At 46.3% G+C, this 19,822-nt stretch overlaps 1 protein-coding gene and 1 long non-coding RNA gene across 3 annotated transcripts in view; one reads left to right on the forward strand and one right to left on the reverse strand.

Annotated features, from left to right (window-relative positions):
- The window catches only part of TMC5 (transmembrane channel like 5), a 34,373-nt gene extending 16,728 nt beyond the window's left edge, over window positions 1–17,645 (forward strand). For both annotated transcript variants that reach the window (XM_039885462.1, XM_039885463.1), the window contains 11 exons: window positions 381–532; window positions 3,046–3,124; window positions 3,926–4,023; window positions 5,199–5,294; window positions 7,950–8,025; window positions 8,205–8,338; window positions 10,077–10,250; window positions 11,387–11,465; window positions 14,971–15,075; window positions 16,107–16,149; window positions 16,870–17,645. In XM_039885462.1, the coding sequence (XP_039741396.1) occupies window positions 381–532; window positions 3,046–3,124; window positions 3,926–4,023; window positions 5,199–5,294; window positions 7,950–8,025; window positions 8,205–8,338; window positions 10,077–10,250; window positions 11,387–11,465; window positions 14,971–15,075; window positions 16,107–16,149; window positions 16,870–16,916 (1,083 nt within the window). In that variant the 3' untranslated portion in view covers window positions 16,917–17,645. The remainder of the gene's footprint in view (window positions 1–380; window positions 533–3,045; window positions 3,125–3,925; window positions 4,024–5,198; window positions 5,295–7,949; window positions 8,026–8,204; window positions 8,339–10,076; window positions 10,251–11,386; window positions 11,466–14,970; window positions 15,076–16,106; window positions 16,150–16,869) is intronic.
- Window positions 12,653–18,913, reverse strand: LOC120620456 (uncharacterized). Its single transcript, XR_005657872.1, has 5 exons — window positions 18,299–18,913; window positions 15,627–15,695; window positions 13,284–13,369; window positions 12,977–13,086; window positions 12,653–12,858 (listed from the first exon to the last, which is right to left on the reverse strand). It is a non-coding gene; the product is annotated as an uncharacterized LOC120620456 (long non-coding RNA).
- Window positions 18,914–19,822: the final 909 nt, after the last annotated feature.

Here is a 19,822-nt window from a genome sequence, read left to right on the forward strand (position 1 = left end):
TTCTCGTTGCCCCGGACCTCTTGGTAAGGAAGGAAAAATCACACAATGGCTATTGGAGCTCAGGCTCCTGAGTCAGATAGACCTGGATAAATCTGCCACTTTCTAGCTGGGTGACACTGGGCAAGCATCTTCACCTCTCTGTACCTCAGTCTACCTGTCAGTTAAGTCTATAAATGCCCATCTGCTGGGCTGCAGTGAGGGTTCATGCAGTCATGTGGGCAATGCTTGGCCCAGAGTAAGCACTCAATAACCGGCGGCATAATAGCTGACTTCACCGGACCTACTTCTGGTGTCTTCCCCTCACGGGGGGCTGCTGAGCAAGGCAGAGAGGGGTCCCGTGCACAGTGGGCATCTCGATTCTCTCCCTCCATCCTCTACAGTTTCTGGAGAACCACAGGAACCCCGGGGCAGTGCTGTTACTGCCTTTCGTCGTGTCCTGCATCAACCTGGCTGTGCCACGCTTCTACTCGGCCTTCAGGCTGGTGGAGCGGTACGAGACGCCGCGGCAGGAGGTGTACATGCTTCTGATCCGGTGGGTGTGCGCGTCACTCCCAGCGCCACCCTCCGTCTTCACAGAGGGAGGTGGCGTAGGAGTTAGAAAGGGTTACGTTCAAGTATCCAAGCTCCGATTTCCAGAAAGAATGTCAAGAGTATAGTGTGTTTGTAGAGTGCGGGTTAATGGCCAGAGAATCCAAAGAGCCAGGAGACAATATGGGTTTGGAGTTCACCTGCCTTTTGCTTGTCTTTTGCAGTGGCTGCCAGCCTGAGGATGACGGCAACTGCAGAAGATAAGCTTCTCTTCGATGGCTTATCATCTGCAGTTGCCACCGGCCTGAGGATTAGCACTGTTCTCAGTTATAAGATCTGCTGAGGATGCAGCACCCCGTGAGGGTTACAGGCGGTTCCATGAGTCAGACCCGTACCCACGGCCTCAGCGGCAGGAAGAAGTACATTTTTATGATGGAACCACCCGAACAGAGATGGGAGGGGGGTACCTTTCTGCGATTCCCACAAAGGCGCTGCATGCGCTAGAGGCGACCTCAGGGTTTTGGTAGACAGAACCTACCTAACGCTGGCCGAATCGTGTCCTTATTGCTGCTGCTTGGCCAGTTTCCTGTCCAGCTCCTGGTTATCGTGGTGTTTCTGACAATAGGGTGTACCATGCAGGTGGAGTTTCTACACTGGTCAGCTCCAGAGCCTTTGCCTTATCATGGCCTCCGAGGTCTGACTCCTGGTCATCTCTCCAGCCTCATTTTCGGTCCCTCTCCCCCTTCCTCAGCGTACCCCCAGACTGGCCTAACTGTTCACAAACATGCCAAACCGTATGCCCGCCTCTGGACCTGTGTACTGGCTGTTCTTTCTTCCCGGGCCCCCTCCTCAGGTTCTGTGAATTTGCTAGCGTGGCTCACAGAACTCAGAGGACCGTTTTACTGACTGGATCACCGGTTTATTATGACAGGATATAGCTCTGGAATAGACACACGGAGGAGATGCGTAGTGCGAGGTACGGGGAAGGGGCGTGGAGCTTCCGCGTCCTCTCCAAGGACAAGAGTCTCCCCACATGTCCACGTGTCACCAACCCGGAAGCTCTCCGAACCCTGTCCTTTTGGGGTTTGATGGAGGCCTCATTACATAAGCATGACTGACGAAATCATTGGGCCTTGCCGATCCCTCCGACCTCCGGCCCCTCTCCCCTCTGCAGAGGTCAGGAGATTAGACGAAAGTTCCAGCCTCTTAGGTGCAGGTCAAAAGTCACTCATCCACATAACAAAAGACACCTTAATTGCTCTCCTCACTTAGAAAATTCCAAGGGTTTTAGGAGCTCAGTGCCACAAACAAGGACGAAGACCAAATATCTGTTTCTTAAAATCACAGCATCACGGTTTACTAAGCCATTATGAATCCGGTAGATCCTGACGGTGGTAGTGGGATTAGAGGGTCGGCAAGAAGTTGAGGATCTGACATTAAATAAGACAGAGCCAGTTCCTTTCCTTAACAATGGCATCTAGCACGGTGGTTCTCAACTTTCGGGGTGCGCCGGAATTTCCTTGGAGGGGTTGCTAAGCCCCACTCCCAGAGCTCCTGATTCAGTAGGTCTGGGGTGGGGCCTAAACGTTGCCTTTCTCACAAGTTCACGGCTAATGCTGCTGCTTGGTGGGGGGCAACACTTTGAGAACCACTTGTCTGGTGACACATGATTCTTGGCACACCAATCCTGAAGGCCTGTTAAAATCAGCAGGTATTGACTTAGGCAAAGGGACAGAGTTTAACAGCTCAGGCCGTTGAATCAGAAGGTCCTCAGTTTGAATCTGTCATGCCCCTAACAAGCCGTGTGACCTTGGCCAAGTTAGTTCCTCTCCCTGAGCTTCAGTTCCTTCGTAGTTAAGATAGGCATAAAATACTATCGACTCATAGAGATTAAGAGGGACGATTCATTGAAGCGCTTAACGCAGTGTACAGTCTATGACCAGCATCCAGCGAGTAGTATGTACGGCTACTATATTACAATGAGAAATGAGATCAGATAGTTTGGAGATGCAGCGAAAGAAGGTATATTGGTCAGAATAAATTAGGTTATGCTGCGGTAACGTACATCTCTCCTTGCCCAAACCTCAGTAGCTTAAAACACAAAGGTTTATTTCTTGCTCATGCTGCATGTCCATTGTGGATTGGTGGTGGGGTAGGGATGGGGGAGGGGGATCAGCTCACGTTAGCCATGCAGGGATCCAGCCTGAGAGCAGAAACCATCTCGAATATTGCCGACGGCCCTTTCAGCGGGAAGACAGTGAGTCCTGGGGGATCTTACTGGCATTTAAATGCTCCAGCCTAGAAGTGATGCGAAGGGACACAAAGGGGCACACAGCACTCTTGCTCACGGCTCATTTGGTTAGAGGTAGAATATATGGGCTCCACCAACTATGCGGGATGGGGTAGGTGGGGAGTCAGGAATTTCATCCTACCATGTGCCCCAAAGGAAACATTGGAGAATGGCTCTAATGACTGCCACAGAAGGTAATAATAGTTGTTTTCTCTTCTGTTCTTTAGAAACATCTTTCTGAAAATATCAATCATTGGAATTCTTTGTTACTATTGGCTCAACATTGTGGCCCTGGCTGGCGAATCGGTGAGACTTCAGTGCCATTCTGCCTTAACTTTGGTTTCTTAGCTTTTGACCACCAGGGAGGAATTTCTCAAGTTTTTAACAGTTTCTGCTCGTGATATTAGAGCAGATATCATATTCTTCTTCTATCCATCTATCCATCCATCCATCCATCCATCCATCCATCCATTCATATATCCTTCCATCTATCTATCTATCCCTCCTCGGGCTGTGCACCCAAAACTTTTCATTCTTCGTTCGGTCAAATCTTCAATTTCCCAGTCTATCAGCTCATAGCACTAACTTTCTGCAGAGATAAATGACCACCAGTTTCGTAAACTGACTAATTCGAACTTCCAGTGTGTACTAGCCCCCTAAACCTCTAGTCTGCTTTCTTAAGCAGATATTAATTGATTTTTCATATGGTTCATAAGCAAAAGAGGAGAGCATTATTCACCATCGATGCCCCCTGCTTTCCCAAAGAAACTGATTTGCCCTGGCTGAGTAATGGGATCTGGAGAGCATAGGAAGGACAGAGATGAAAAGTATTAAAAAGAGAGAGAGTGAGAAGGGAAAGTTTGGGTGTATATGGAGAGCAGGCCTTAATGGGGGAAGAAGGAGCATAGTAAAGGAATAAACACCTTGAAAACAGATTCGGCCTAATGATGCATTTCTGCCAAGAGTGGGTGTGCTTTTCTGGGGACCCGAGGGCTGGGTCAGACTGAACCACCAGCTACGTCTTCATGAGCACGGAGTGGTGGGAACTGATAGAAATCAAGCAGAGGCAACAGCCCCTGTAGCCTACAGACTCTCGTTCTCTTGCAGTGCTGGGAAACCCTCATTGGCCAGGAAATCTACCGGCTCCTTCTGATGGATTTCGTGTTCTCTTTAGCGGATTCCTTCCTGGGGGAGTTCCTGAGGAGGTAAATATTTGTCCTTCTTAAGTAATTAGTAATTGGATTTGTAGCCAGAGCCATTTCCTTGACTGAGCAGGAAGTATGGGTCCCTCAGTTCTGTAATGTGCCATTTGAGATCTTTTCCACCATAACTAATTTTAATATTCTAATGTCTATTTCTCCAGATTTTTCGATGCACATACTGCTTTCTGTGTGCATATGTACTAAATAATCTTCAGAGATAAAAATGGATTCATACTGTAAAATCCTGTGGAGGTTGCTCTTATTAATCTAATGCCTTGCCACCTTTCCATGCCAGTAGGTATAGGTTTATCTCTTGATTCATTTAATTGAATTTAATTAAAGTACCAATTTTTATTGTAGAACCCAGGTGCACAAAAGTCAGGCAGTGTCATCATTGGCCCATGTGTAGTTCCCTTTTTTTTTTTATTCATTTTTTAAAAATTTTTATTCATTTTTTAATATGGTGAGCATCTCATTCCTTATAGACATTTACATATTTTGCAAGCTGCTCTAGTGATAAGATGACATAACACAGTGATGATTTTTTTCCCCAGTGGGTACATCGAATGCCAAAATTTCTCAGCTTCTGTCTGGGGTCTGGACGTCAAAGATGAGAAGGGTTTTTTTTTGTTTGTTTGTTTTTGAAAGTAATTTTTATTGGCAACTTCTTTGTATGAAGAAATAAAAGTGGTCTCCAGTTTCCTCACAGTACATAAGGATCTTGGTTTCCTCCTTGTGATTTTAGAAACAGAGAAACACCATGAATTCAATAGCAATAATCAAAAATTGGAAAAAAATATCAGTTTATTTGCGTTAGGAGGTACTGAGTTTATTTGGTCATGAAAATAAGGTTTAAGAAGCCAAGCCAAGAGTTGTATAAACAAGATAATAGGCGGGGTAGTTTAAATAAGGTAACAAATGTTCTCTGGAATTTTTAAAAACCATTTTAGCAGAACCACCCCCACCCCCACCCCCATTTGAATGCATTGTGTTAATTTCATTTTCCCTTAATTCCCTCAATTATGTCTTTAAAAACATGCTTATACTTAGAACTTTTCAAAAATTTGTCAGGGGACTTATGAGTTTATTCTGCCAAGGTGAGGGTCTCCTTGGTTGATTGTGGGGAATCTTTTGAAGGAGTGAATGGTTTGGTTACTAAACTCAGCATGTTGTTGCAGAATCATTGGGATGCAGTTTATCAAGAGTCTCGGCTTACAGGAGTTTGACATTGCCCGGAACGTCCTGGAACTGATCTACGCCCAGACCCTGGTGTGGTGAGTTTTGAGAATCTCCATTGTTCCCAGTGGTTCCCACTGTGGACTTGGAGTTTTGGCAGCAAGCCCCCGAATCTGTTATTCTCCAAGCTGCATGGGCGATACCAAATCCAGCCCAGTCCGAGAACCACGAATGTATGTCCCTTTTCCTCTCTGAGGACTTCGGGCAAGAACAAATGTAGAGCAGGGACCGGAACTTGCTGGAGGCCCCCCTGGCCACAGCCAGCCTGCAGGTGTGTTCCGCTTATCCCAGGCAATGCTTTTTCTAAACATTTGAGTTAACCACCAATATTTAAAAATCAGGAGATTTCACATAAAATTTAAAAATTCTGGCTTTTCTCCAATAAAGGAAAGCTCTGGACCATCATCTCTCATTATGGTAACATTGGCCTTGAGCTGGGCTCAAGTTTGCCACTCCCCCCACCTTGAAATATTTTCTCTCCGGCGCGGATGCGCCATTTCTTTTTGTCTTTAAGCTGTTAGTTCTCTCACAGTAGAAAATTTTACTTTGCGCCCATGTCTTGCCGGAAGTGGGAAAATAAAGGCAGACAGAGAGGGCCGTTTAGTTTTACCCGGCCTGCTTCCCTCCCTGACGTGGTGCCTCTGGAGCCTTTGGAGTTTGCGACCATTTTAGCGACTGTGTGTGTACATGCGTGTGTGCATGTGCTTCTGTGTTTTGGGAATAGCCAGCTAGTTACGTCGAATTGTTGACAAGCTCACCTAAAAACTCAAACCAATAGCCAGTGACTATTTTAGTTTATTTATTTTAACATGCTGTAATGAAGGCCCAAATTCTGCTGGGTGTATTACATTCCCAGATTCCATCTTTTTTTTAAATTTTTTTTTTTGAGGGGGGTACTAATTTGAAAGTAGGAGACTTGGAGATGGATAAACTTGGATTCTGGGGCTGGCTGTACCACTCACTCAGGTCACTGAGCTTCTCTTAGCCTCAGTCTGTAAGATGCCAATAATGATAGCTACCTTCAAATTGTGTTGAGGATTCAGTCAGATGCTATATGAAAACAGCTTTGCAAGCTCTAATATGCCATACAACTGTAAAGTGTTTTATTTTCCAACTCTTTAAAGTTTCCCTGGGTGATTTGGCTATCTTCAAATAACTCACTAATGTCAATAAGTATTTTTTTTAGAGGTAGTGAGGACTTTTTCTTTGTGTGGTTTCAGGTGATATATTTGCATACTGCCAGGTCACCTCCTGCCAGCTGGGCAGCTTACAAAAGCTTTTCATCCACATTATGTCAACTAAAGAGATGCCTTTGGGCACGTTACGTAAATGGGGAAAAAATTACAATCAGAGATGGCCATTATTACTTCTGAGCCTTTAAGGTTTTTTGTTAAAAAATCATAAATAAGCACGATCGAAAACACCCGTATCTTTTCCTTTCTCTGTGGCAATTATAGATTTAACTTCTGTGGGTTTTCGGAGAATATTGCCTTTGATGAGGAGCTTTAAAAGAAGGTGATGCACTGACAGAAGTCAGATGATGTTAGGGAGGACAGTGGGGATGAGGTGACGAAAGTGTTTCCCAAACCTCAGTATTTCGTACGCCAGCCTGCCTGTTTATGGCATATCTACATATCAACTGTACTTTCTATTTTTAACCTAATATTATCTTTTAAATTATTTGCCTTTTTAAAACTTAAATACATTTCAAAAGGAGACTTTATCTTACCATTATACATGGAAAACGTGTGTCATTTGATAGAAATTGCAAAAAATTTGACAAATAAAATCTATCGCATCACACGCAGTCTTTCAATTCTAGCCTAGATGCTGCTGTCTGCCAAGGCCCTCAGTCTAAAGCCTGTTCCTTTCTTCAAAAAATGAGAGGCTGGCCAGTGTTAGGAGTCAGAGACCTTCTAGAACCAAATTGCTCGGGGCTCGGGAACACTGAGCAGAGTCGCAGAGGGAATGCCTTCTCTGTCACCCAGCGCAATTTAATGCCTGTCCCTCCCTGCGAGGCCTCAGACCTTGTCTAATAATGCCATGCAGGGAAGACTGGGACATGTCCCACACTTGGGGCACCTAGGTTAGGGCTTGCTGGTGGCCATCTGGTGGTTTAGGGGCTGTGCAGGTAGAGAGAGATCTCTGCAAAATCTCTTTTCCAGAGCTGGGAAGGAAGCCGTTGTGGATACTGGGTATGGTGGGAATTTGCCCGGTTTGCAGTGAGGAAAGCCGGCTCCCTCTGCATTAGTTTCTTAGGCTGCCATAACGAAGAATCACTGAGTAGGCAGCTTAAACAACACCAGTTTATTTCCTCACTGTCCTGGAGGCCGGAAGTCCAAGATCAAGGTGTTGGCAGAGTTAGTTCCTCCTGAGGCCTCTCTCCTGGGCTTGCAGGTGGCCGGCTTCTCCCAGGGTCCCCACGGGGTCTTCCCTGTGTCTGGGTCATAATCTTCTCTTCCTTTAAGATGGGATGTGGACCACCCCCCGGTGGTCTCATGTTACTTTAATTACCTCCTTAAAGGCCTTTCCTCCAAATACGGTCGCATTCTGAGATTGGGACTTCCATACATGAATTTGGGAGGGACATGATACAGCCCAGAACAGCCTCTTTTCCTTCCCCCGACACCCCGTATCTGATCCCACTCCCCGTGTCTCCCCGATCTCTGACACTCACCCTCTCTCCCTCATAGGATTGGAACCTTCTTCTGCCCTCTGCTGCCTTTTATCCAAATGATTACTCTTTTCATCATGTTTTACGTCAAAAACGTGAGTCAGTTCGACATTGGATCCAACCAGCTTTGCTCAGTCACGTGAGCCAGAGGTGGTTGGACTTGGGTGAGGGGGAAGGGAGGCAGGAAGCGTATCAGGAAGCCAGTGTCTGCCTGGGGTCTCTCTGGCCTGCTCCCCTGGACACGCATGGAAGATGGCTGCTTCTCTCTCTCCAGATCAGCCTGATGATGAATTTCCAGCCTCCGAGCAAAGCCTGGCGGGCCTCACAGATGATGACCTTCTTCATCTTCTTGCTCTTTTTCCCGTCCTTCACCGGGGTCCTGTGTACTCTGGCCATCACCATCTGGAGGTAGGAGGTGGTGGCCTTAGTCGAGATCTTACAGATGGGGGCGAGTGTTTTAAAATGTAGGTTTCATTAGTATTCAGGTACGGGGAGGCCAACAGATCAGGAGACAACTCCCATTGCAAAGATAATTTGTTAAAAAATTTTTAAAAAAGGAGAAAAGATAATTTGTCGTACTCACAGATCTGAGAAAAGCGGCAACACCACACAACATGGGGGATGGGAAGGGGCCAGGGCGGGTGAGGAGGCAGAGGGACTGAGGAGAAAATGCAGGCAGGAGCCTTTATCGTGGTTCCCATGGGAAGGAGTGGGTGAGGCAGGGTACCGGGCTCAGGATTGCTGGTTTTAACGATTTCCGTGGGCTTGGGGACATTGGGGCTGCCTGGAGTTGCCTGGCGGAGGGTGATTAGGGAGGGGACGGAATTGTGGTCCAGAGCTGTGAGAGCTTGTTGGAGGAGGGGGAGGGGGAAGAGGAGGGGGATGTGGGCTGCGGACTGGCCGGTTTGCATATGAAAGACCTGTTTTGCAGGCTAGCCCTGGGAAGGGCAGTCTCTCCAGGATCAGTCAGACCCCAGATATCAAAACATCAAAGAGAAAAGACGTGCCGAATGCCACGTTTAACCCAAGTTCCTTAATAAGAAACAGACAGTACAACCCAGGGAGGAATACGTGTCCTAGTTAGGCGCCCAGGGTCGCGACGGGCACAGCTTGCTCACATCCCCTGGAGTGCAGAGCAGAACTTCATCTAAATGAACGGAACGGCCCGTCTGCTGGGGCCTCTCCAACTGCACCCCGCTTCGGCTCCTCCCGCTCCATTCCTGGGGCCACAGCGGCCCTCCTCACACAGGGGGGGCTCCTCACTCCCTTTGATTTCCACACTCTGCTTCTCTGTTCCAAAGTCATCTCCAGGATCTGACCTTCACGACCGTCCTCGTCTACTGTCGGTTCCACCTCTGCTGCCTCTCGGGGCAGTTTCTTTTCTTCATTCCATAGTTCAGAGTCAGAAATGCCTTTGTCGGAATCTTCGTTTACCTGTTTACTTGTTCGTTGCCCGTCCTGCCCACCAGAACGTGAACCAGAGAGGGCAGGTACCACGTGTGTGTCTCGTTTACTGTGGCGCCTCCCGGGCCTGTATCTACCACAGCGCCTGGTACAAGCACAATAACCGGAATGAACGGATGAGGGAACGAACCAGCCAAGGAGGAAGTTGCTCTGTAGGATGCGCGGCACTGGGACCGGCGGCACTTCGCGGTGCTGTTTCGCAATGTCCTTGCTGCTCTCCATTCTGTCTTTCCCGAACCAGCTCCTCGTTGCCCTCCAGTTTCTACTTATTCTTAACGACTGACCGTGCATGGCTACTGCTCTTACAACTGCAGCTTGCACAGATTACGGGGTCCCCTCTTTGGATTTCTTAGTTCGAATTCTCGAGAAAGAGAAGCTGATGCCCTCTCTTCCTTCCCCCGGTTTGTCGCTTTGAGCCAGAATACAACAGAGGCCGCTGCCGGGCCTGTGGATTGCTGGCTACCTGTGGATCAGGTGGCACCACCATCCAGGAGGGAGTATGGGTCACGAATAGGAAACGTACCAGCTGAGACTGTGAGGGGTTCCTCCTGCGGGGTGGTGTGCGTGGAGCAGGCAAGGATGGCCGGTTCCAGGCCCAGAGGCCCAAAGGACACCCGGACGCTAGAATAAACTATCCCCGAGTCTCCTGCTAGAAACGCTCTTCTGTCCTCTGATCTCCCAGGTTGAAACCGTCCGCGGACTGCGGCCCGTTCCGAGGTCTGCCCTCCTTCATCCACTCCATCTACGGCTGGATCGACACCCTGAGCAAACGGCCCGGCTACCTGTGGGTGGTGTGGATCTACCAGAACCTCATCGGCAGCGTGCACTTCTTTTTCATCCTCACCCTCATCGTGCTGTGAGTGAGCAGGTTGGGGAAGGTGGGGAGGAAACAGCACGACATGCGCACAGCTTTGAGAACGCTCGTTCCGTGGGAGAGCAAAGGGCCGCGCGGCACAGTCGAGCGTTCTGCGTAATCCCGACGCTGCCCTTGAATTCTTTAAAAAAGTTACTGAATAGATTCTTATCCTAGTTTTTTTTGTTGTTGTTGTTTTTGTTTGTTTGTTTGTTGTTTTTTTTGATGCTTGTTTTATGAAGAAAGCAATACCTGGCCTTCTCCTCCTAAGAGATAACATCGCAAATAAAATGACAAAAATGCAGATGAGCATGCCCAAGGAAATTACATGTGCGATTCTTTCTGAGACTGATTCTCTCTGAGACTGTGATATATTAAAATGGGTTGGGCATTATTGATATATAGGATAGCGTATTTGCGTTTTCAGAGAGAAAAAGATTGAGTTGGGATTTCTTGTGAAAAAGCAGATCTGCCGAGACGAGGCCCATCTCCTCGCGTGGACAGTTGGCTAGCTGACTAATGGCTGTCCCTCTTTAGAATCCCAGTCCTGATGTCACCTGAGAGTGCAGTGCCTCGTAGAGAGACACGTGGCTCTCAGTCAGGCCTTCCCTCCCCAATACTGGGCTGCCATCGGCCTCTTTAAAATGCTGAGTTCTCCTGGGGCCTCGCTCTTTCAAACTTCTCATTCACTGGGGAGCTCGTTAGAAACGCAGAGTCTTGGGCCCTACCAGACCTCCGGAATCAGAATCTGCTTTTTAACAAATTCCCAGGAAATTTGTATCACATTGAAGTTTGAATGGCACTGTCCAGATTCGTAAATTCTGGCTGCGCATTAGACTCCTGTGCATTTTGAAAATACCGATGTCTGGCCCCTTGCCCGGAGAAGCTCAGTTAATCGATCCAAGAAGAGGCTGTGGCATCACTCTCTTTCCCACATCTCCGGTTATTCCATGTGCAGAATGGTGAGCATCATTGCTGTAACGTGTTTAACCTATAACCTACTGGATACAACTCCAGGAACGCAGTTGGACCAAACCATGTGCAAGCAAATATCCCAGTGCCTCTGCACCCCGCTGGCATTCAGAGCCCGCAAAATGCTGGCGAAAGTGTCTGCCATGCTTTCTTTTCTTCTCTTTCAGAATCATCACCTATCTGTACTGGCAGATCACAGAGGGAAGGAAGATTATGATCAGACTGCTCCACGAACAGATCATCAATGTACGTTCTGTCGGACCCCTGTCATTCTCCCCCCTTTTAACATTTGATAATGAAACTTCCAAACGTTGTCCAAAACAGAGTAGTACGATGAACCCCCACTTGCCCACCACCCCGCCCCACCCACTGTCAACCTTCATATACTCCTATTTCATCGACCCTATCCCTTTGCTGCAAATCTCTGGATTATTTTAGATAGAATCTTAGACTTTATACCATTTTATCTATAAAAACTTATATATGCATAAGAGATACAGACTTGAAAAGAAACGTAACCACAATACTAATCATCGCACCTAAAAGAAAACTAAATAATTCCTTATTATCATCTAATATCCAGTCGAATGGTTTAATTTCCCCAACTGTACCCTTGAGGGTCTTTTTATGGTAGGATCGTTCAACTCAGGATCTCAAAAAGTGCCACAGCTTGTATTTGGTTGATACGTCTTTTATGTGTCTTTCAATCTATAACCATTCACCTCTTCTCTCTTTTCTTGTCTTTTGTTGTTGAAGAAACTAGGTCATCGTCTTGTAGTAGTTTCCATATTCTGAATATAACTGATTTACAATCTTCTGGTACCATTTGGCATGTTTCTTTTTACTTTTTATTTTCTGTAAACCGGTATTGAGATTTAGAGACCTGATTAGATCCAGATTCAACTTTTTAGCCAGAATACTTCATAGATGATGTTACACACTTCTTATGGCATCGAGATATAAGATGTCTGATTGTCTTTTTGTGTGTGTGGGATGTTGAGAGTGATCAGTGGGTCCATGGTTTGTCAGCCTGACCCAGCCATCATACAGCTCCCCATCAGCCTTCTACCTAATGGACGTAGCAGTCTTTGATGAGTATTGCCTAGAAGATCCACTTATTTCATTAGAGATTACAGTGATACTCTAATTCTAGAACTTCTGTATTTATTAGCTGGAATTCTTCTACAAAAAGAAGACTTTTTGCTCACCAACTATTCGATTACCTTGACATATAGTTCACACAAGAAAGGGAAGGTAAATGCATGATTCTCTCCCTTTATTTACCCGTTTTTAAAATGTCTAGTGTATTTGTTCCCTAGGGTGCTATTAAAAAAATTACCACAAACTTAGTGGCTTCAAACAACAGAAATGTATTGCCTCACAGTTCTGGAGGCCAGAAATCTAAAATTAAGGAGTTGGCAGGGTTGGTTCCTCTTGAGGATTCGAGGGAGAATCTGTTCCATGCCTCTCTCCTAGCTTCTGAGGGCGGCTGGCGAAGCTTGGTGTTTCTTGGCTGGGACTTCATCTTCATCTATCTATCTCCATCTTCATAAGGCCTTTCTCTCCGTGTCTGTTTCTCCCTCTTTTCTCTTCCAAGAACTCGTCATTGGATTTAAGGGTTAGGATAACTTGGACATACCTTTTTAAAAGGGAGAAGACACTATTTAACCCACTTTACCTAGCAACCTCCAAATACGGCTAATAAGGATTTTAAGATTATCGTTATGCATTCGTATACTTTGACGTTTTTCACTTACGGTTATTTGTTTATGCTTAAATGGCCTCATCCTTTGCTGGCGGAAAGCTTGAATTAGTTCACGGGTTCACGCGATACGACTTCAAAAGTCTTTGAAAGCTTCCTTGCTCCCTGGAAGGATAAGATTTCCAGACTCATCACATTCATTTCCTGTCCTGGAACAGGAATCAGCCGCTTCAATTTATTTAAGGAGTCTCGCCGAAATGGTATTTAGAGACCATAGTCTGGGTACAGGGATTACTCATCACTATGGGGCTGGTTCCTTTTTCTTCTAAATACCAGCATAGCCATGACATGTGAGCACTTACTTGTAAGAACATGGAAAGAAGCAGGACTCGCCAGGGTCCTATCTGCTCGAATCTTTGGGGTTTCAAATTATCTGAGTTGATTCTTTCTGGAGTGGAAAGAAAGTGTGCGGTTAGGTTATGCTCTTTCCCTGCCTGTCCCCAGAAACACCAACGTTTTTCTGATGCAGCACTCGAAATGGTTTGGGCAAGGCTTACGAAGATCTCAACACAGAAGGGATTTGAGTTTAAGGCCTCCAGCTGTAAGGGCAGTGCCAGGTAAAAGAGGCAGGCATCTCAACATGCAAGGGCCTTGAGGGAGTCTTGCCCCGTGCGTGGACCACAAAGCCCAGGATGTTGTCTCCAAAAGAACTCAGAGAGGTTGGGAGGAGGCTTGGCCACAACCCTTCTCGAGTATGCATCACAACTCCTGGATGCTTGTTAAGTTGCAAATTCCCGTTACCCTTCCCATTTCCATCCAATAATGGCAGCAGATAACATTTGGCGAGCACTTACGTGATGCTTGGCACTGTGCTAAGTGATGAGCAAAAAATCCTTATTTAATTGGGGCACCTACATTTCTTTAAACCCCTATTTTAAAATTAAGGAAACCGAGGCTTACAGAGTGAAGTGATTTGCCCAAGGTCACAGAGCTAGTAAATGATGGGATTTGAGCCAGGCGACTCCAAAATTTGTACTCTTAACGACAATGCAGTTTTGACTCCTTGAGTCAAAATCTGTTGGGGAATCCAGCCTATGAGTTTGCATTTCTGCAAGCTTGCCAGTTAATTCTAATTCACATGGCAGTATGAAAATAGCTACTACGCCAGAGATTTTTCAAGCAAGTCAGCTGCATTCCAGACAGGTAGGTGACTTGTTGAAAACGACGATTCTCAAATTTGGCACTTGCTTAGAGAAGAACTCCAATTAATAAATGTAGAAGGAATGAGGGAAATAGAAAATCCTCGCAAAGCAAATACCATAGTAATAATTGCGGCAAGATCCACTGGTGGCAACTAATATTAGTAGGTGAAATCTGAAGAAGAAACGAGAGCCTAGGAAGCAGGATTGGCTGAGACTGGAGAGGCCGTCAGTGATGCTTGCTAGCCCACGTCAACACAGGTGGGACATACCACTCTCGTATCTGCGACAGATTCGCGGGAAAGTGACTCACCTTCCTGGGGGAGACATTTTTCTTCCTTATTTTCTTCCCCTTCCCAATTCAGGAATTATTTATCTGGGTCTACTCTACTAACACAGATAACTTCGATAAATGAGATATATTTGATGTCCTTAGGTGCGGAGCTGTAAGTTTAGACATTCTCAGTAGGAGGTCAGGGCAGACCCCAGGCAATGCTGGGTGCCCAGACAAGGTTCTGGGGTAAAGGGCATGCCAACAAGGAAAATTCAGTGAACCGTTTGTCTTGGGCCTTCAGACAGTGGCATGTAAGTTGCATCCAGCAGCCAGGCTAGAGGAGGCTACTGCCTAATCCTACCAGGACAATTGCTTTAGGAGAGAATATTATAATTCGGGAAGGCTTCGCTATGAAAGGTTTCTTTTCTTTCATCAGGAGAAAACATGGCAGCAGTCACCATCCAATGCCTGGGACCCTCCCTGCCTAAAAAATCAACCTTCTTTCCACGATCTGCTTCTCAACCCCACACTATCATTCATCCTGTGTGGTTTTGTTTTCTTCTTCCTTCCTGGCAGGAGGGCAAAGATAAAATGTTCCTGATAGAAAAGTTAACCAAGCTGCAGGATGCCGAGAGGCGAGCAAACCCCACCTCGTCCGCCCTGGAACGAAGAGATGTGGAGGTGAGGCCGGAGGCCGCGGTGGGACCCCTGTGACACACACTTGCCTCCCTGCGCAAAGGGCATCAGGGCACCAAAGTCACATAGGAGCCCTTCGCTTTCTCCGTTTAAACATGTCTGTATTTTTCATTTAAAAAATAGTGCTCACTCATTCAACGCTTCCCATGCCTGGCCTTGTTCTGGGTGCTGGGGTTATCGTGGTGAACACGGCAGAGGCTCGGCCCTCACGGCCCCTGCATGTGGAGATGAAAAGTGCCCTGAAATGTCACCCCGCTGTATCAGTGTGTCCTTCCAGATCTTTCCCCCTAGGCATCTGCGTACATACTGCGTCTGCTAACGTTTTTGTTTATTCATGACAAAAGTGGGGCTACACGATACACGTGGGATCATAACCGACCCCTCCCCGCCCCACACACTTCATAGCTTCGATGTTGTTTCGGTCCGTACGAATTTGAATATTTGCGTTGTTTCCAGGATTCTTTTAAAAGACTAAAAACAGTGTGTCATGGGACATTTCACTCTCTTAAAAAGATTTTTACAAATGTCATTCTTACCAAGAGGGTGTTAAGAGATGATTGGAGACTTGCTCTAATTCCGGAGCCCATGCTGGCTTCTTTGGTGTCCTGGAAAATGTGAATAAACGGTAACCTCACCTTAAATTATATGCCACAAGTTTTGGAAGTTATGGTCTTGTCAGAAGAGACTGCTGTATCTTTTACTATCTGTGTAATTAACACTATCGCGTGATTTAGGTAAGGGGTCTAGAGGCCCGACTCTTAAACCCTTTGAAGGCAGGGGCCATGTCTGTCCCCAAATCTCTCCGAAGTGAATGAAAAATGAGTGGAATCACTGTCCCTATAAAACAAAACAAAACATGTTCGATATTTCTATTTCTATAGCTGATCCTTGTTCTTAATCTGTCACCTCTGAGTTTTATAATCGTGGGGGGCTCACAGATCTTACCAGCTGTGCAACAGGACCAGGGGGCTACATTATTCTCCAGTAATGAGGCTGCCTGTTTTCTTCTTTCTCAGCAGCCAAGCCCTTTCCATGTCAGGGAACATGATGCTGCTCATGGTGAGTAACCAAACTGGCAGTGAAGACCAGATTTATCTAGAGCACGTACCCCAAGACAGAGGGTCAGACTTGCTCATGTATCAGTTGACTCATTCAATTGCAAGAACTGACCCGAACTGGCTTTAACAAAAACCCAGGAATAATTCTTGCTTTTAGAAGCAGGGACTCACAATATGTTACTAGAACCTCGTTTCTTTCTGTTCGATTCTTCTCCTCCATGTTCGCTCCTTTCTCAAATAGGCTCTTCCTAATAACTGTGAGACAGCTTTATCAGCTGATTCTATCTTCCCAGATTCAAGTCGAGTGGGAAAAAGGGGAGACCCAGAATTCTCACTGATGGGGTGACGGGCCCTTCACGGACCAATTGCTGTGGCCATGTGATGATTTCATTGGCCAGATCCGAGTCACAGCCCTTCTCTATAGATACAGGTGGAACCGTACAGACCACAGGGACAAAGATTGGGGGAGAGTGCCTTCCCCAAGAAAATCTACAGCTGATGCCAGAAGGGGAATGAACAAAAAATGTCTATCTTTTTGGAGACAGCATTTACTGACGACATCCAGTGTTGGGAGTTCCCGGGGAGCATCGAAGACACTTAAAAGGAGGGGGCGAGGAAGGCGTGAGAATGAGTGATGTTGAAGGCCGATTGGGTCTTTCCCGTGGAGACACGGGGCAGCGTGTGTGGCTGTGCTAACTTCTCTTTTCTGTGTCAAACCCAGATCTGAGATTTAGGCGATCGGTTCAAGAGGGTAATCCAAAGGCCTGATGATGATCGTCGTAGCCAGACACCAATCAAGTAAGGAGGGAAGACGAAAAAGGAACAACTTCTTCCTTGACACCTGGGCCTTTCGGAGCTTTCCAGAGGGGAATTCAGAGCATTTGCCAGGGGTGGAAACTGACCACAATGTCAATACGGAAGTAAAATTGGTCACTCTCTGCTGGTACGTCACCCCGAATTGCAGATTTTTCAAGAGAAAATATTTGGGATTTTCTAATAAAAATTCTTGTACTATTTCAACTAGTTCACAAAAACCTGGGAAGAGCAAACCTGGGAATGATGTATTTTATCTTTAAGACATGTGCGCATGGATTATTGGTCCTTAGAAATCTCTCCTCCCGGATCTCCCAGACCTGGCAAAGGTTTGGAAACTGGCACTGAGACTAGTCCAGCCTGACTAAAACTGTCATCCTCAGCCTGCGCCATGACACCTCTGGATTGTGGAACTTGCATTTGTTCATGACTCTGATCTAAAGGCATCCCATGTTACCCAGACGCGAAATATAAACAGCGGTCTCATCTGAACTTCCCTGCATATTGAGTCCATGAGTCTCTGGGGTCGGACTGGGATTGGGAGGTGTGCGGACTGGGACTCTGCCCTGTGAGGTTCTATAAGTGACCGGCAAAGTCTTACACTGAACCAAGCATGAGACCAATGATGATGTGTAGAATATAGATGTATATGAGTGTGGAAAGAATATATATGTGTGTAACACACACACATAGATAGCTTTCTTTGGCAGATTTGCCGAATGATTCACAAGGCATGTGACTGTACTTAAAACTGAAGGGTCCAGCAGAAAGGTACAATTACCAAATTACTCAGTGGGGAGAAGTCTCCTTTTTGAGTAATCACTGTCACAGAACCAAATTGGAACTGAATTTATAAAACATGTAAGATACATTCGAAATGCAAACATCCAGTGTGTTCAGTCATTGACTCGTTTTTTCATTCGCTCGTTTATTCATTAATTCATTGCATCAACCGAATTAATTTCTTTCGGTATCGTCTTTGCTAGCGGTCCCTAGCAGTGTTCATTCATTTATTCATTCAGCAAATACATGCCAAATGGTGACCGAGATGGTGAACAAGACACAGTCTCTGCCCTCATGTGCTTATTATCGCCTAGCAGATTTAGACAGAAACTTAATAATTAACCAATAATTGATTTAAAGTGTGACAAGTGCTTAAAGGAGAAGCCCAGAGGACTATGGGATACAGCTTGTCTGTGGGGGTCAATGAAAGCTGTGCATGGAATTGGCGTACGAAGTGATTTTTCCCCCCGTTTCATTTTAATGCTGTTTGTGCATCTTTGGCTCTTACATGGAAATCTGAATGCCCTCTGAAAGCATCATTTTTGCTTACTTACCATACGCTAAGGGCTTCGATCTTCATTCACCTCCATCTTGGCTCCACTTTTCTGTACAGCCCCTGCTTCTCCTGGAAGTGTAAACACAATAGAAAGATGTAGTCTGTAGGTCTCACACACACATTGGGATACGAGGGTGCTTTTAACACTTGGTCTTGAGATGGGAGATGCATGAGTTTCCTGGGCCTGCCATAACCAAATACCGTGGACTGAGTGGTTTCAACGACACAAATTCATTTTCTCAGCCTGGAGACTGGCAGCCCAAGGTCAAGGAATTGCTGTCCACAGTTTCATTCTGAGGACTCTCTCCTTGACTTGCAGATGGTCACCTGCTCGCCATGTCCTCACATGGTCGTCCCCTGCGCATGTACATCCTGGTGTAGCTTTACGTGTTCAAATATCATCTTCGACAGGGACGCCAGTCACATTGGATTAGGACCCACCCTAGTGGCTTAATTTTAACTTATTCACCAGTTTAAAGGCCATATCTCCAAATACAGTTCCACTCTGAGGTACTGAGGGTTCAGACTTCAGCATATGAATTTGGGGTCAACACAACTCAGCCCCTAACAGGGGTGAGCTCTCCCCTAGCCCTGTCAGGGACTTTCATGAGACATCAGGGCTCTCGAGGCTGGCTGCCCCCAGAAACACACAGGGCTCTGTCCACCAGCAGCCATGCCCAGGCCCCACTCCAGATCAACAAAACCAGGCATCCATGCCTCCTCTTTCATGCTCCCTAGATGGTTTCATTGGGAAGCCAGGGCTGAGAACTACTGAGCTAGAACCTAGAGTAGTCTTTTCCAAACTTGTCTGACTGTGAAAGCCACTGGGGCACTTTTTAAACAGGCGAATGGTGAGCTCAGAATATTGTGTCAGGATCTTCAGGGGACAGTCCCCATCTTCCTCTCCAAACCTTTATTTTAATTAGTTCAAAATGATAAAAGTAACGCCTTCCAACAATCACTTGAAAGATGGATAACCCCTGCAGTTTTAAGTGTAAAAAAGGATAGGCTCTTTTGAATTTCTGCAGGATCTGATCCTTCAAGTGGCTGTGGTGAACGGCCCAGTTCATTCCTTATGAGGTTATCGAAATGATTTTATGTGAAGTTCGATTTTAAAAGGAGTGGCTAAAACAGCGTAGACTGGCATATGTTTTTATAACCTCTGAATCGAAGACAGGTGGTCAGCATTGAGCTCATTGATAGGAATTTTCTCTGTGTAGTAGCCCTTAACTTATCTCTAACTTCTGAGAGCTGACCTTTTCCATAGCGCTTCTTGTGTGATCAGCTGTGACACAGACACTGAGGAGAGCTCAGGTGTGGAGCAGAGGGGCCCTCTGATTTCCTCGTGATTGCACCTGCCCGATGCGAGTAGTGCCTTACATCTGTGCAGTATAACTCTCCGCCTGGTGCTTTTCCCACCTGAATCACCTGGGGCTCTTGTTATAGAGCAGATTCTAATGTGTGAGGTTGGGACGGGGGCCCGTGAGTCTGTATTTCTACCTAGTGCTGTGGGTCCGAGGAC

The sequence above is a fragment of the Pteropus medius genome, unplaced genomic scaffold, assembly GCF_902729225.1.
Source record: "Pteropus medius unplaced genomic scaffold, Ma_sr-lr_union100, whole genome shotgun sequence".
Taxonomy (NCBI): domain Eukaryota; kingdom Metazoa; phylum Chordata; class Mammalia; order Chiroptera; family Pteropodidae; genus Pteropus; species Pteropus medius.